The sequence below is a fragment of the Hippichthys cyanospilos genome, chromosome 17 (assembly GCF_059441005.1).
Source record: "Hippichthys cyanospilos isolate Australia breed blue-spotted pipefish chromosome 17, RoL_Hcya_1.0, whole genome shotgun sequence".
Lineage (NCBI taxonomy): Eukaryota > Metazoa > Chordata > Actinopteri > Syngnathiformes > Syngnathidae > Hippichthys > Hippichthys cyanospilos.
This window is the reverse complement of record NC_142385.1, coordinates 13,713,982-13,731,721: the sequence shown is the minus strand read 5'-3', so window position 1 is coordinate 13,731,721 and position 17,740 is coordinate 13,713,982. Positions and strand designations below refer to the sequence as shown.

Sequence of the window (17,740 nt, the reverse complement as noted above, 5' to 3'; positions counted from 1 at the left end):
TTGATATGAACACACACACACTATATATATATATATATATATATATATATATATATATATATATATATATATATATATATATATAATACAATAACACAATTTATACATTGACAAAAAAAAAAAGGTTGACATTTTAGCAACATTTTGCATGTACTCACCACGCAAACTTATTTTGGTCCAGCCATGAGTGATTTGGGGCGGAACTGCCGTTGGTTTTTCCAATCTAAATGTTCAAAGGACACATACACACAAAAGACATTGGCAACACATGACACTGATACCTGAATAGTTTTCTTTATCGGCTAGAGTAAAGAAACGGGCGGTGCTGCAACCCCTAAACACGGTCGCATCCACCTGTAAACACAAAAACAGAAATTCCCGACAAATCGCCTCAATCGATGAAATTGTCACAAAATGAAAAAAAGGAGTAAAATATTTATTGAATTTCATTTTTCTCCGTCATGCAATACTGCCTCAAAATGAGATTCCAAAATATAAGAGCGCAAAAAATACTGTCGAGATGTTTCAGTGATTTAAATTGTAATACCAAATTGTTTGTCAAACCTTTCAATTTTGCAAACAAAAACATTATGATAAAAATCACTTGAAACAGGATGCATAAAATACTATACAAAAAGGCATTTAGGCAAATCAGTTGAAAAATTCTCAGTTTTAAAAATATGTATGCTAGCATTACGTGTTAACAGCAGTCACATTCCACACTGCTGCAAAATTATGTAAAACAATGACAAAAACGTCCAAATCCGACTGACGTTCATCCTTGGATGTTGAGGGTAAAATAATACCACAATGTGACATTTTTACGCGATACATTATCGAGTACCATTCCTCATTTCTCCGCAGGATGCTGCCATCCCCGTATTAACTTCCAGTTAGCATGCGGCTAATAAAATCTGAGGAATAGTGTTGCTTTTCACACAAATAAAAAATAAAGCAAATACGTGTTCAGGCCGAGCTCGTTGACATCGGATCCCGGAGCAGGTCGGGTGTTTTTCCGCCGTCTTGTTCTTGGGATAAAAACAGCTGGCCCGCTCGATCCGCTTTCACCCTCTCGGATCTCCGGATACGATCGGGCACTTTACGAGGACGCCGCTGCTCTGGCGGCCTTGGATAAAATCCCTCGGACCACCCCTCGCATACCCCCAACTTCCCTTAACCAAATCCCAACCTTTTATGGCGGCGGGTTGGGCTGCGATCGCGATGTAACCAAACACCGAAAAGTTAGCCCGAAGGGTTGTAAAGGGCTCCTCGTGTCGACCGACAGGTGCCGGGGTGCTATTGTTAAATTAAGATTATTAAAACAGCAAAGTAGGGAAGGTCTTTTTGGCATTTTTTTGTTTAATGTGATGTCATTGAACATAAATTGCACAGAAACTCACAGCGGAGCTTCTTCAAAACACGATTTTTATCCAAGCTATATGGAAAAATTCCGCCCAGGATTCAGATATTCGGCTTTTAAGACATGATTGAACAGGTTTGCAGTTTAACACAATCAACGGGATTTGCATGAATTTTTCTTCAATCTGTATTGTGTATATGAGGTCCTTTTTGTGGACAGAAGCATTTAGTGAAGATGTGGAATGCAAGGCTAGCTTCTTGCTCTAGCTGTTAGCTAGTCTCGGTGATTCAAACCATCAAAAAAACATTGCGATCAAGTAAGACAGTTAAACATTGTATTTTTAACATCTGTTTGTGATTGAAGCACTGAGTAAAGATATAAACTGCTGTTAGCATTTTTATGCTATCCACTTGCTATTCACTGGTGTCTTCCCAATAACTCTTGAGCAAATGCCTATTTGGATCTTTACTCACCAGTTGAGCACTCGCGTCCATGTGTTTTAAAACAATACAAAACAAACAAGCATTTGTACTGTGTTTATAAATGCAGTAAACACCTATGCTAGCTTCTGGCGCTAGTTGCTACCTAGGCATCTCCCATATGCTTACCACTTGTAATAAAAAAATACAATTTCCTGTTTTACATTGGCGTGGTTTTATTGTTTTTACCATGATCATTATCAACTGATTAATGTCAGATGACTGTAAATCACGATTAAACGTTATTGAAACATTTCCTGTACAGTTAATAAAGGTTTCAAGATGGCCTAACTTTGATGTGGGTTGCCTTGAATTTTGAGACACCCACGCCTTGCAAGAGAGGTAGAGCTGGGTCCTCTTATAAATAAAGACATATTTACAGTGGAAACAAAAGCCTTTAAAACAATTTTGAGGGGAAAAAAATGAGTCTGTCACTCACGATTGTGTTAGCTTGCGCTAGCGGTGCCGTCGTCGCGCGGCTTCTTGCACGTTAGTGCTAGGAGCAGCAGCATGGGCAGATGCCAAAGGCTGCAGAAGAATAGCTTGCGGGCACTGGCGCGGTCGCCCCTCCGGTAAAATCGAAAGGCGAGCAGGGTGATGTACGCGTTGATAGGCAGTGAGACGAGTGGAAAAGTCCACGTGGTGACGCCCAACGCGGGCGCGGCGGCGGCGAGGCCGGCAAGCGCCGCGCTATGCCGCAGGGCCACGCGCCGGCACATTGCCGGGTGCGTGACCGACATCATGCGGTAGCCGCCGCGCGAATAGTCCTCCCTCAGGTTCCAGCTGAGAGCGTTGAAATGCGGGAATTGCCAGCTGTATAGGAAGCCGCCAAGCAGCAGCGCACCTGTAGTGAGGAAGAGGCGGGGCTTAGTATTTGACCGGCCGCTGCTAACTCCCCTAATTCCCCAAATAGAGGACACACTTTTTCCCCCCCAAAATGCAGGTCAAAAGCATGCGTATGTGCATTTTTTTTATTGGATGGTTTCTTACTTATCATATTTGCGGTAATGAGACAAGAGGGTGGAAGTAAGTTAGCAGCCAGTGGCGTGAGTTGCGGCTAACCGCAGGTCATGTTAGCTGAGTTTGTTAGCGCTTCATTTTCAATAAAAAAAGCGGGCAGACTGAAACAACGTCCGAGTCCATCCCCGACATTAGAGTAGCTCTCAAAAAGAAAGCAGAGCAGAGTGTTTACGAACATCTTATTGTGAAATACGGGCTTTTAATTTGAAAGGCCACACTGTAATTCCGTTTCCTGTTGTACGCTCGCCGCTGTCATTCAGCTCTTAGTGGCACTGCCGTCAACGACGATGTGCATGTACATTTCAAATTGTTCCAATTGCTATTGATGGTTTGCTGTCTTTGTTATTTTTGTTATTGCCAAATTGCTGGTGCGTCCTACACACGGTAACATAGAAAATATCAAAATTGGACCCTGAAATTTAGGTTGTGTCTACACTTCTTTCAACAGCAGAAATGAACCAATTGGATGGTAAGTACCTGGATCCAGGGAACCTGTGGCAGCCGTCCAGCCCATGATAGGTGGTATGGCGCCCACCACGGAGCCTGCCCACGTGTTGGCAATGGTGAGCCTCTTGAGCGGCGTGTAAAAACACGTGTACAAGAAAATGTTGAGGGCGCCCAGGAAGCCCGTTAGAGGGTTGACGGCGTAGGTCAGCAGCGCGACGCCGGGCACGCCGCACGTCAGCGCAAAAGCGACGGCGTGGAGGGGGCTGAACATGAGGATGACGATGGAGAAAAAGAGGAGAAACAGGTGAGTAAGTATGCGCACACACATATACAAAAGAGTCAGCAGAGCGTCTCCAAACAGGAGGTTTAAAAGAAGCTCATCTGATAAGAATTTTAGGCTGGAAACAGACAAACACGCCTTAGATCAAAACCAGAAGGGAGAAAAAAAGCCTTCAAACCGGACGAAGACTTCAGTGCCTCCTCTTCATCCACTTATCTCATATTCAAAGCAGCTTCACGTTTGCCGCTAGACACACCATAAATTAGAGAGCGCCGGGTTGACATTTTGACCAAACCAAGGCGCTTCAAAATCAAAAGCCAATTGCCTTTTTTCTTTTTAATTTTGGTGGTTGATGTATCAATGTAATTAGTGTCTTTTATGTGGCCAGAGTGGGCGATGGGGCAAAGGGGCTGTGGATCAGTGGGCTTTCAAGGAGAGGATGGGGTAATGCGTCACATGGCCTGTGGTGGCTTTGATGAAGATATCAGGTGGGTAATGTCAAAACAAACACATAAACACAATAAAAATCTGCATTTGTTATTTGATTTCCTCCCTAACAAACCAAAACATTTGAGCTAAAAGTGTGCTAACTTGTCTGAGTGCTAAACTGGAAGTGGTAACGAGCTATCAGTGTTAAATGGGTGCAGATAAACCAAAAAGATACTCACTTGTGCCCTTTCACACTCAGTTGGGTACTAAAGCCACAATTTGCACAGTTTTTTTTTTTTTTTTTTTTAAAATACAAAAGCATCCATTTGTAGCCATTTCACACTGTGCAGGTAATACGTTGTGCTGGCTTGGAACTAGAGCCACCAATTTGTAGACTGAAGCACTGGACTGTACCTGATCTGTCCTCGGACGAGAGGACGGTTCTTTGTTCGGTTCATGTTGGAGTCAAAAGGCACCTCAAAGTACTGCAGAGACAAAAAAAAAAGAAGGTGCTGATTGTTACATGAGACATACTAACACAAAAAGTGGGTGTATACATTCTAGTATGCATCTATCGCGGAAGTGGTACGACACTCCCTGTAAGTGACTGTCACTTATATTGACATAGTGCAGCCTTACTCTGCCTCTCCAAGCAACATTTATTTACATTCAAGCGACATGTCTTCAAGTGTTATTTTTAGTGCTGATAACCTCAGGAAGGGAGGACATGAAAGGTCAAGCTGCAAATTTGTGGCGCTGACTGGTTAAGATTTCCCGTTATATGACAAGTTGTCGAACATTGTTGCGAGACCTGACAAAATGTCAAATTTAACTTACCGGTGTGTAGCCACGCCCATCTATCATGCAAAGTCAGCTGCGAACTGACAAAATTTAGAAGTTGAGTTTATCTTAGACGGGCCCTTGTTTGAAACCGCTTGTTTTAACTGTACGACCATACCATGACGAGAAGAAAAATCCCTCATAATTGATCTCAATTTCATTAAAGGCTGTTTAAATCAATGCAAAGAGTTTAAGAGTATAATTATGATTGAATTAAATATGAAACTTAATTTTTTTCAGTCAAACGGCAACCAAAAACCTTAAAATATATATTGTTTTGTTGATTTTAAAACCTTTTTTGGGATCTATTTTCTGAAATCGTGCGTTACATATATGAATTGCTTCAAATTTGGAGCGCATATGGCATATCAAAATTTCAAACAGGCTGTGATGAAAAAGGACAAATCAAAAAAATAATTTCAAACTGAAAAATTGAAGAATTTTTTTCAAATTTTTCATCCCTCAAAAATGAAATTCATGCACTGTACAAGGCTCACTGGATTATAAGGCCCAGTTCCCATCTCAAAGACAAGTTCCTCTTTGAAGTACTATCAAAATATTTGATCCACAATGGTGGACTTCTGGTGTCCTTCCGGGTCCCAATTTTTTTTTCTTTTTCTGAGAATATTCTCATGTTGACAAGCCCGCCAAATTTTACACTACAAAGTGAAGCTAGCCTCAGGAAGAGCAAAAATTTCAAACAACTAAGCGGCATCGGGGTTCTTAGCGCTCAAGCTACACTCAAGTCTAAATGGCCTCAAGGTGGTAGGTGGAGGCGGCTGGGTGGGAGGTGATGCTGGTGAGTGTTGTGGGATACAACTCTGTGGAAAAACTACTTATAGTCCCGTTTTATGGTCTGCTCTGGAGAAGGCTTCAAAGTGCTCCCATGAGATTGGCAATGTGTGACTAAAACGCAAACACATGGGGTGCTTAAATACAGGAACTAGCTATTGTGCGCGTATGCGTGTTTGCTTTACTCATATTGGCCTTTGACTAATGAAGAAAACAGAATGCGAATGTGAAAAAAAAAAAAAAAAAAAACAAAAACAGCCAATCGACTAGTCTAAAAAGTTGCCTACTTGACCAAGCAGAAATTTTACCTGCGGCGATGACCATTCGACGATGTTCGGAATTTGGTAGAGCCACTAGTTATAGCGGAAATAGCGGGGGCACGAAACTACATCACACACCCACGATTGCTTTTAATGTTCCGTTCCGATCGCACAGCTGCGTACGCAGCCGTGGGATCTGGAGGTCGGGGCGGAGGTGTTAATTCTATTTCCTGGGTCAGGAAATGCGTAGGGAGAAAAACGTTGGAGCCGAGCGGCGCAGAAACAGGCCTCGCGCAGTACACTCGACAATTTGGATGTTTCGAAACAAAAGCGCCCACCCTACTATCGATCGTATAAGTGCGACGATAAAAACGACGACGTCTTCAGAATAATAGCAATAAACCATTTCTATTAACTGATTTCTATTGTTTGTAGATGACGAATTAAGCAGCAAAACAGGAAGTGGCTATTTTGCCACTTGCTGTTGAGGGAAAACTACATAAAAGTTGCTCAGGTAACGAAAACTCAGCTTGCAAATGACATGTTACCAAACTCAGGAAACAGGTGAAAGATGATTGGTCGTCAACTGAACCCTGAGCAATAGCGACGTCGCTTTCAGTAGACGGGAAGTGGCAAAATGGCCGCCCCTGGAGATGGTGGATTTCGCTGCTTAAATTCATATTCCACAAAAGCAATATTAATCAGGATACTGGGTTTCGACCTGTGGGTGTGCATAAAACATTCTAGTGTTAAAAGATAAGACTTTGATACTGGCTCTTTCAATTTATTAACGCTTTTGTAAACAATATCACACCCAAAATCTTATGTGCGTCAAAGCTAATATAGTACCTAAATGGTGAAGCACAGAAGGTGAAAAAAAAATATATTGAGGATGCCAAAAAAAAGTGTTTATGGTCGCTTGATTGAACACAATCAATGCGAAGCAAACGTCCAAGTCCATCCACCATCTTTTCTGCCGCCTCCACTATTTGTCCACTTTTGGTGTTTTATATGGTCTTTAAAGCCAACCAAGCCCATCTGGTTCGCATCATCAAGCCGCCCAGCCCATTTTCATTATTTCCGCCCGACACCCCCAGTGTGTTAAAGCGTTATTAGTGCAAAAGCGCCGGACTATTTGCTTCATTTGCATGTTGGCAATTTCAATTTCAGTGACTAATCTTGATATATATTACATAAAAATGATTTAGAAACAGTTTATTACCCCAGAAACTGCCGGTAAAAAAAAAGACTACAAAGGTGGTGCCTTACTACATATGTACACTATATTCTATGCACACTTTACTATAAATTCATATATGCACCTCACTCACAACCACTCAATTAGTCTTAAAACAAAAAAACAATGACGTAAGCAAAAATAAGCTTGAGTAAAGTCATAAACCCACACCCATACACGTACTACACAAGTTGTAATGACAATTACGCGACAGACACAGACAGAAAACAGGCGACGTGGGGAAGTTGAAAGAAGATCAGAAGATCCTTTGAGCTATTAGAGCTGAACGTGATCCAAGACCATGAAGCGGAGAGGTCCATTGATAACAGACTGCATGACAGTCTCTTCCTACACACACTCTTGACATAAACGCTTTGAAGATAATAAGGATGTTTGTGAAAGTTCTAAAATCTGGGATCGGAAAACTTAATTCAATGGTGTATTGCACTTTTGGAAATTTAATGGGAGTTGTTGCGAAGTCAAAATACCAAACAAAACACAGAATTAGTTAAGACTGTGTAACAAATAACCACTTATGAGTCAGCGCCTTTTGCAAAAGCAAAGATTTATCAGCCCACAGTATGATACGCTAATGATAGGAAACAAATTGCCGTAAAAATAATTTTTCAGAGCTAATTCTGGTATCAGGAGGGGAAAAAAAAGTCCCAGCAGGTAGCCTTGATTATAAGTGAAGGGGAAAACATCCATTAGAATCGCAAGCAAGCCAACATCTGGGACACTAAACTCCAAAACTGCCAATGACAAATATTTATTTCCCAGAAATCCAGACACTTAATACCAGGTACATATTTATCTACTTTTTTTTTTAATGGAAGACCCCCCCCCCCCCCCCCCCCCCCCCCAATGCCTTGCAGTCATTAACACCGTTGTTGATGTACAATAGTGTCAATGACGCAATAACAAATTTGAACAAAGTTTGTGTGCTTTTCTGTTTAACACCTTTTTTTATTTAAACCAGATTACTATTATAAAGTATTCTAACAATTAAACTGCCAACATTAAAGTCAGCATGTGCGCACAAAAAAAACAGACACACAGCTGAACAGCTGGAAGACTTTGGCTCCCAGAAACATCCGCCGGTCCAAACAGCGCCTTCCTCTGACTTGTTTGAAGCGAGCGCAGGTGTTGGGGCCAACAGTAAACAAGACAAAGGGACAGCGTCGACGCTTGTCAGGACATCACCTGTTTGACGAGCCAAACCTACCGGAGAAAAGCGGCGCCGCTCTCAAAGGGCCTCGTTCAAGGCTTGGAAGCGGCCCTCTGATCAGCCGCTCCACAAACAAACGCCAGAGATTTACTCAGATTAAGCTCGTCACAAGTCGCTTCAATGCTTCTGATGGGCGCGAAAACGATAAAACTAAACAGACACTCAATACGAACGGCAGAGTGCAAGGTTGCATGGAGGTGATTTTGAAAGGGCACTGCTGTTCCAATGAAACGCTTTGTAAGAGCAAACACTCGCATGTGGAAGATGTTTCAAGATAAATCAAATTTAGAGTATGAAGCTGGATAAACTGGTCCTCGTACCACCTTATCTTGGGGAAATCCTCTTAATCAGGGGTGCTCAATGTATCGCCCACGGTCTACCGGTCGAAATCTGAGAGAAAAGTGATAATCCTGCAAGCCTTTTTTCTTCCCTTCACAAACATTTCAGTATTTCATTTTGTAAAGTCATATAATACAGAGATTGATTAAACAAGGCAACAGTTTGCAGAGGTGAATTCCTGCCTAATTTATTTAAAAATGTTTTGTTAGTTTCAAGTAATCCTTTCACTTTGGGCGGGGGAATACATTTGGAGCTTTCATTTGCAGTAAGCTATAACTGCAAAAATATGCAAAATCAAGAACGTCTCTGCCAGGAGCACGTCTATAAAAATTATATGAGCTACACTGTTTGTATTGAAATCTGATGAAATCAAAGATTTTACAGAATAATTTGATAAGACGCACCTCTATAAATAAGATCCTTTTTGACTCTAACATCATGACTGCCATTCAGAACAAACCGTACAATAATACCACGGGAAAATGACTTTCTTGCTGTATTTTTGCGACTACTAACCCTATTGCCAAGAGTGTGATGCCCGTTGTCACTTGTAGCCATCCCAACAGAGTGGAAGTGCGGCCTTGATAAGAATTGTTTTTGACATGACGCTTGACAGCTCATTTCGAGCTGCCACCGGAAAACTAAACGCTCACCGCCGCCTCCCCGGTGGACATGCTAAAGAGACGCAGACGCCGCACCATCAACTTGCGTCAGCTTCGTTAAACATAAAACTCATGGATGCATTGTTGGGTTTGAGGACGGTCTAGTTCTGTATAAATTCCACAGGTGGATTTTCTGTGAAAGCAACCGTTTGAAAGCCGAAATTAAGATTGCCTGTTATGCTACTTAGTGGCACCACCCTGGCTCTTCTCTGCCCTACAATTAACCACCAGACTAAAGCAAAGTTCTGATAATAGCTATCTGTGTTCTGTGTTTCCTTACCCTGTCTTCTTCATATCTACAAGGAGCCGCCTGTGAGGCGTTTAGTGTTTACACTCCTCTTTGACATCCATATAGAGAGAGAGAGATGCAGCTGCATAGAGAACATCTAAACCCTCAGCTGCACCCAGAGACAGTTGAAAGCCTTTCAATACAGCCCGTCACATACACCCGTAAAGTTATCGGCGACTACTAAACACATGCGTTCCTCAACCATGCCTTCGAACGCGTTGGTGATACAGTACGGGTCAGGTCTAAAATCTGATCGCGGTTTAAAAAGGGCTTGGATTCGGCTTCCTGAAATCTGCAGATAGGTATGTTGTCATTGGGTAATTAAGTCATACGGCTGTAGCCTCGTTGCCTATGAACAGAAAGTGACACTGTATTAGCAGATCTTTAAAAAGGTCTTGATTAATCCTTTAAACCCTCAATGCAAGGGTCTTAAAATGCAAACAATGGCAGTAGTATTTGACAATAATTTTAAATATGGCATTAAATACCATATGTATAAAATATATTAAAATATCTTCTGTTGGAAGACAGATTAGTTTTTTTGTTTCCCTTATTTTGTTTAACTTCCTGAAGTTTGGCCTTTTTCATTACTCGCGCATCCTTTGTCAGGAACCCTCGCATCTGCTATTCATACATTTTATGAATTATGCAGAAACAATTCTTTGTTAAGTGAATTACAAAGATGTGTTTTGCATTTTAGCCTGGCAGCTGTCGGCTAGGATGGAACCATCAACAATCATTTCATAAGTCTACAATCTGATTGATTTAGCCTCAAAACATCTGAACCTTGGCTACAGGAACTTTGATACAATCTAACAAATAAAACTGATTTTACTAAAGTATCAATTAACATTGCATTCTTACAAACAGGTCCTTAAAGGTAATAACTGCCTTGGTCATACACTCCTTGTATTTCACAATTATGGCCTGAAATTTGCAGTTGATAGAATATAGTGAAAAAAAAAAAAAAAAAAAAAGGAACATTGTTAATCTGATGCTCCCCATGAACAATGAAGTCTTCATTCCCGGTATTTTCTGACCTTCCACTTCTACTCGCTATTATCAACTTTATACAAGTAGTAATACCCTAACAGTCAAGTACATAACCTGGTTGGACTTTTTTTTTTTCCCGACAGAAACAAACATAGACATATTGAAATTCAAGTTTACGTGTCATGCGCAAATACAAGAACTATTCTTAGTGCAATAGAACTGACAAATGTAATGATAAGAAACGCTTGGAATGCGTAATGAACTGCGACATAATTTATTCCCGGCGGTCGTCAGCATAACGCAAAAATAGAAATTCTATTATTTTAAGCTTGACGCCAAAAACTTTCCTTTATGTGATTGACTAGATATAAAACAAAGGTACCCTTAGATCAAATAGGGGAGGGTGTTCTAATTTTAGCTATTTTTTTTAACAAAATCTCCATGTCATGGCTGTATTTTTACACCAGTTAAGCAAGCAATCCTCAGTAGGGCTCGCATTAATTGTCTGACTAACACGAGGAGATGCAAGCACTTCACTGTGTCCTGTATAGTCTTGCGGTTAATCGTGAGCGAGCGAGCTGAACGCCTGCCAACGGCCTTTATGCCAATCGGAGCGTCGCGGTCGCTAACGGCGGCGGTCGGGAGGTCGGAGAAACTGCCTGGGCCCCATAGCAACTGTGTCGTATTTCGAGGGATTTCATTGGCCTGATCTCACTGGTATGTTAAGAAAAATCATTATTGCATTAATATGAAAGGACAAAATATATTGTGGAGCAAACGCTTTTAACGGAGCCACCATTTCAGTTCAAGGGGCTTCTTCTGCCCACTCAATCACTAAATTACAGGGCAACAATTCGGAGATAATCAGTGCGCACGAGCACGCTACAAATTAAAGTAAAATCTCAGAACTAACACGCACAGTGTAAATATTTCATCCTCAGAATTTGAATGAGTGCCACAAAGAAAAGTAAACCACACCCTCCTTTGTGGACACTTACACACCGGTCTTGCAAAAATGATTAAAGCTGAGTGGGAGTACAATAAACAACAAAAGCAACCAGTATGTGTTAAAAGCACTGGCGTGTAGGCAGGCAGGTACACTACGTGACCCTTCATTGTATCCAAATGGCTCTCCAAAGATGTCAGGTTATTTTTGCCCAGGAGAGAAGGTGAAAATTAATGCAACGTATGTAAACAAACAACACGGGCTAATTGTATAAATGGAGCGTGCCCAACAATCAGATGTGGTGACTGGTGCGGCGCGTTCTGATTTCCAGAAGTGAAACGCTTGAAATGAGCATGTGCCATTGTCTCGGGGGCATCGCTTGCACTGGCGGGTCTACTTTTCTCGATTATTCACACGTTTTAGCGTCGCCTCTTCCCTTAGGTCGAACCGCTTTCGAAAAGGGAGCCGGCCAAAGTTGAAGTACGACTGTATGCAAATGCATGCATAAAATCAAGATGACCTAAATGTGAGCCCTCGATAAAATTCAATCCTTATCTACTGTAAAATCCCAGTCTGTTTTTGTTTCTGTGTAACTGGCACAAACACACAAAAAATAGATTATATTTGAATGAAGAATCAATTGAGAATCTTTATAATTACCTTAGCGTTGAAACCTTAACTATGGTATAAATTCCAACACAAGTCATTTAAACTCATCTTAAACCAGGCACATGCATGTTATGTTTCTTCTCATGATAGGCTAAATTGTAAAACAAAAAATATTTGAGCCTAATAATGACTAAGTGAAGTCTTTTTCTGACTAAAAACCCTAAAAGACAAAAAAAAAAACAATTCCCTCCAAGGTCTGCACAGGACCTGCTAAGAACACCGACGGACTTGCAGTAAAATAATATGACAATCTATCAAACGTCAGCTTCGTTCTTTCATTACCTGATGAAAACACAGCAAAAATAACAAAACGCATCGCGGCGCGTAGCGCTTTGTTTCTGAACAGTTATTTACTCAGCTGTGGGCAAAAACAGCATCAGAGGTGCAGAAAGGTTCACCGTTCGGCTGGGCGGATCCCCCTTTCTGACTCAAGTCTGGCTTGTGTCGGCATTTCAGACGCGAGGCCTGTAATCACAGTGTTTTGTCCTCAACTAAAAGGCCAATCAGCGAGGCGGGACGCAGGGCCTCCACCTGTCCGTAAATCTTTTCAGTGGAAGGCAAGCGCATGGTGGTGACGCGTTTGCCCTGACGGGCTTGTGGCCAACTGAAATAATGTCAGGTTGAAGTCATCTTCAGTGACATAACCCTCGTCTTTGAAGGAGAGACAGGATTCCTACTTGTGTCAAAAACTCTGTGGTTAGCGACACCATCGCAAGCGTATCCAACACAAAGACATCAAGATGGAAATATCTTACTTAACATATACTAGTTAAATCATGTTAACTCATTAACATCTTGCCCATGTGGTCTAATTAGCAGCAGACTTGCTCGTATGCTAATGCGGCTAACCTTTTCACTCGCTGTAGGAGTTTTTTTTTTGTCTTTATCAGAGCGAAGCATCTGTCTACCATCTGAGGCGATTTGGGAGATTTGTACAGTTCAAATGGACACGAGACAAAAAAGGCTTTAAATAAATTAAGCCTAAAACAAGGCGGCCTCGTTAAAGATTCATCCGTGATGGGAGGGAGGCCGTCGAGGAGTCCTCTTTGCACGGCAATTAAAACAAAATAAAAGGACTCTCCGTGTGTCATCGACGAAGCCGCGAGCATCAAAAGCGCTCGAGTCAAAGATCAACGCGTTCTTTTGTTTTAGATAAACGCGAGGGAAACGACATCTTAAGCACGGCATCTGCGAGAGGAAGCGAACGCCTCGGAATTGACTCAAATATTTTTTGACATTTCAAGCTTAAAAACACCCCCACTTACGTCCACACGGGGAAAAATAGCCCTAAGCTATAAGACAAGATGGCCACCGCTGCAGGCAACGCTGAACAATAATGTGGTTATTTTGTACGTTCTGGAGGCCATTTTGAGAAATTGTATAAAACCAGTGATTAATCGCCCGTTGCTTTGTCAGTATCAAAAGCGGACGCAACAGGTTCCGGTCACCACAAAGACACTCTTTTGCAGTGACAATGCCATTGGCCATAATGGCGGGCGCTTTCAAAAGAAAACGGTGTCATTACATGACGGTGACAAAGTTGAAAACGAGAATACGAGCTGTTGAGAGTACCACAAGATTGCGTACACTGGCACGATTCTTATGAGATTAAAAAAAAAAAAAAAATCTGACATTACCAGGATAATGCAGTTTTCAGTAGTCAATGTATAGGGACTTGCATAGCAACATTTTTAGGACATTTTGTTGCAATGAATAACCAAAACGTTCATTTGGTAAATTGAATCCCAAAACGTTATACTCTAATGAAACGACTCCCTATACAAACAAGGCCCTGCCTAAAATGCAGACAGGCGGGAGGGTGAATAATGCATGCCTGAACAGGACACAATTTGGGGGCTTGCGGGGGCTCGCTCGTGCGTGCCAGACTCGCGGCGGGAGACGCGCAGACACAAAAGAAAACAGGAAAACAGAAATGACACAAAACGAGCTCGCTCCAACGCGCACCAAGGAAAACACGACGAGGCGGACTCGGTTTGGAATTACGCGGCAGGGGTGCCCATACATGTCGCCCCCCTCGAGGGTCTATTAGGCACCGGCGTGAAACTCTGGTCTAACTCAATTATCCAATTAGCTCACGTCATGGCCAGACTGCAAGGTGTTGACGGCCGGAACACCGGCAACAGCTAAACGCGCGTGTGGGGCCCCCACGCCACAGCAGCAAGATTTTTTCCACCCAGAAACAGAGAAGCTCTGTGGCAACACCAAGGTTTTACAGACGGATTCTTGATCACTACATTTGTCCTCAGAAAAGAAGCCATTAAAAAAAACAAAAAAAAACTTATTTTACAGCCTTTCAATAACAAAAACACTTTGACAAATTTAAATGAAAAACTTTTTTAAATTATGAAAATAATGTAAAGCTTCCTAAATATTATTTTTATTTTTAAACAAAATATATAATACATGTGTTGCGATAACAAATATTGACCATACTAAATTATGGTAAATACAAGAAAAACAAACCTTCAGTGAGCAACATGGGTTTTGCTCTCAAATAAATGTATCCGGGAATTCTTTCTCACTGAACACATGAAATTTTAACTGAAACGTGGGCAGAATATAAAATAACAATACTTTAAACATTCAAATTTTCAACGACTATCTGCATCAATTAATAGTACAGTGTGGATTATGTCATTTTACATTGATTACATACATTGTTCTGCTGATTGTGATTTGATGTAGGGTCCGACGATTATTTGGTTGAACACTGATCAAGTAGATAATTCATCATTATTTTGATGAGATTAACTGCTTAAATGCCATGTTTAGGTAATAATAATCCAACTAATAATAATTTGCAAATTTTCTATGCAATTCATGAAAACTATGTAGAGCTAGACGATTAGTCTATAGTAAATGATTTGTCAGGATGATTTGTTTTAAAATTGTTTTTAGCAGCTTCAGCAGAAGTGTTCATTTGATGTGCTTGTATCCATATTTTGACAATTATGGATATCTTTATATAAAATAAACTGATCATTATCATACAAGCCTACCTGGTTAATGGAATTAGCAGCACTGGAAGCAAGTCCTGTCCCCAGACATGTTGCCACGAAAACGATTGGATCAAAAGGCACCGGCGCCATGGCATAACCAGCCGCTGCAGTCGTGACCACAAGTGCTGAAATGGACCGAATTTTGATGGTACTTATCACTTATCACTTACAACTTATTCTTACTAAGTCACTGAATTTAATACTGTGTAATCTGTACGCATTTTTACCTGTAAGTTTGATTTTGGCGAGTCGGGCATAGACATCAGGCAGGTCAGCAACTTCCACTTTCAATTGTTTCCACTGTCGGTCCAGACGCTCCTCACGGGCCTCAGTCGTCTCCACCTGCACATGCGGTGGCTCGTCCGACGTCGTTGCGTTGCGGGCTGTTTCCTGAGCCGCATCCGAGGTGGATACGTCCACCTGTACGGGCTCGATAGCCGAGATTCTTTGGACCCGCCTCTCATCGTCAGCGTTCTCGTCCACATCCGCGAGCACTGCCGCCTGCTTGGGGACGGCTCGCTGCTGAAGCTCACTCGGGTTCTTTGACACATACTGACAGCAAAAAGGAAGAAAAATCAATTCATATAATTTTTTCATTTACTTTGAACTTTTACTATTTTAACAAAGTCAAACTTTGAGGACAGGTTCTTATTTACAAAGCCAAATAGACCTGACACCGAACAGCAATGACTAACTAATTACAAGTAATTAATAATTAACCAATGACAAGAGATGATACCTCGAAACTATGAACAATATAAACATGTAACAAATAATAATTCTATAACATTTTGTGAAAACTACAAGCTGAGACAGAGATAAGAGGGTTAAAGAACAGAAATAGTATAAAATCTGTAGAAATAATTAACTAAAAACAACAATATTACGCAATGTAATTTAGAAGTCAAGTCCTGAAATGTAAAAATAATTGCAAAAATAATAGCCCCTGTTTACGATAAGGAATAATTGGGAAAAAAAATGCACATATGCATCATTAAGGCGACAAAGTAAACACTGAATCTTGTGAACGAGTTACCTGCCGTTTGAGGAAGTTGAGATGCTGATATGTCATCCAGTGTGACGGATCTCTTCTGTGCAACAGAACGAGGCCACGCGCTGTCTGCTTGCATCTGGTACCACATCCCACAAGTTTTTGCTTTATGCTTACACCAAACAAACCTATCAGACAAAAAAAAACACACACACACAAAATACTTTCTTATGGTGTATATCGGCAAAATATAACAACATTTATACTGTACATATATTTTAAAGTGAGATACTTTCGGTAAAGGCTACAGGGATCAAGACTACACTTTTAATACAATCACTTGTGTCAACAATTGATGGTGGCAGTAAAGTCCACCAGTCAAAACGTGGACTTTAGAACAAAAGGCTTAAGACTTAGGTCACAATTAGTGTGAATTATCAAAATTGTAGCTGGAAAACAGGATAACCACAGTGCAAACTACTTTTAAACGCCACATATCAACGACGAACAGAAGTTAAAACCCCCGTCATTGTGACCAACCGCTGTGCATTTAATAAATACCAGTGGACGACCTCATTTGCGAGGTCAAGTCACAGACTAGCAAAACATTCTGCTATGGGTAACTGTATACGGCTAGCTTAGCTACCTAGCTAGCGTCCTCGTTGTTTTTAAGCGTGCGTAATTTTAAAACTACAAGGAGGAGTAACATGCAGCGGCGGATTGTGCGTTCAAGAGTTGTTACCTGTTAGCCGACTACATTGCGTGTTAAACATGTTCTTTGGTCAAAAAAGCCGGTTTCCTTTCGGATATCCTTCACATGCAGCGAGCCGCCATTTTGACCTCGGGATGTGGCGGTGACATGTGCTTCCGGGGCACGTGACGTCACGTGGCCAAAACAAAATCATTTGAAACGTGAAAAAATATGTCAAACGTATTGATCTTGTTGCTAATGAATACAATAAATTGATGAAAATTATTTTTTTTAAAAAAGCATCTTGGTTTTTACTGCCTTTTGTCTATGAGGTGGACATCAACAACAGATGGGCGTCATGGAGTGTGAAAACCCTAACAATGGAAAGTTTGTGGGGCCACTTTCACCCCTAATGGCCTTTTACATTTATCTAACCTCCTGGTGGTGCTTTTAGTGTGACAGCCCCCAGTTTTAGCACTTTCCCTGCTTGTCATAACAAAGCAGGTTGAGTTTTTGATATTGTTTATTTTTATTAGAAAAGTGACAACGTGCACTTCATCTTCTTAAAAACAAAATACATAAATGACGAGAATTTTTAATACTATACCAACTTAAAAACCCTAAACTTTCTTTGAAATCCTAACTTGCAACCAATTGTTGAAATCCTAATGCTTGCTATGTTCCCCCTTCATACTATATTTGATTTTGCATATTAGCAGCATATCCACTGGTACCTGTACCCCCCCCCCCCCCCCCCCCCCACACACA

General features: G+C 41.2%; 1 protein-coding gene across 1 annotated transcript; it reads right to left on the bottom strand.

Moving 5' to 3' along the window:
- Positions 1-1,339: 1,339 nt before the first annotated feature.
- On the bottom strand, positions 1,340-17,134 carry cox10 (cytochrome c oxidase assembly factor heme A:farnesyltransferase COX10). The gene is made up of 7 exons (XM_088439349.1): positions 17,024-17,134; positions 16,327-16,469; positions 15,518-15,842; positions 15,291-15,415; positions 4,430-4,500; positions 3,337-3,569; positions 1,340-2,683 (listed from the first exon to the last, which is right to left on the bottom strand). The coding sequence occupies exons 1-7, from the start codon at positions 17,052-17,054 to the stop codon at positions 2,286-2,288; spliced, it is 1,326 nt and encodes a 441-aa protein (XP_088295475.1). The 5' UTR covers positions 17,055-17,134; the 3' UTR covers positions 1,340-2,285.
- Between the last annotated feature and the right edge of the window lie 606 nt (positions 17,135-17,740).

What these genes read in the sequence shown, in the direction of transcription:
- cox10 (XM_088439349.1), bottom strand. Translation starts at nt 17,054, where the DNA reads ATGTTTAACACGCAATGTAGTCGGCTAACAG. An exon ending in GCAATGTAGTCGGCTAACAG is followed by an intron (nt 16,470 to 17,023) that starts GTAACAACTCTT and finishes TTTGTCTGATAG; the next exon opens with GTTTGTTTGGTGTAAGCATA. An exon ending in TCAACTTCCTCAAACGGCAG is followed by an intron (nt 15,843 to 16,326) that starts GTAACTCGTTCA and finishes TTTTGCTGTCAG; the next exon opens with TATGTGTCAAAGAACCCGAG.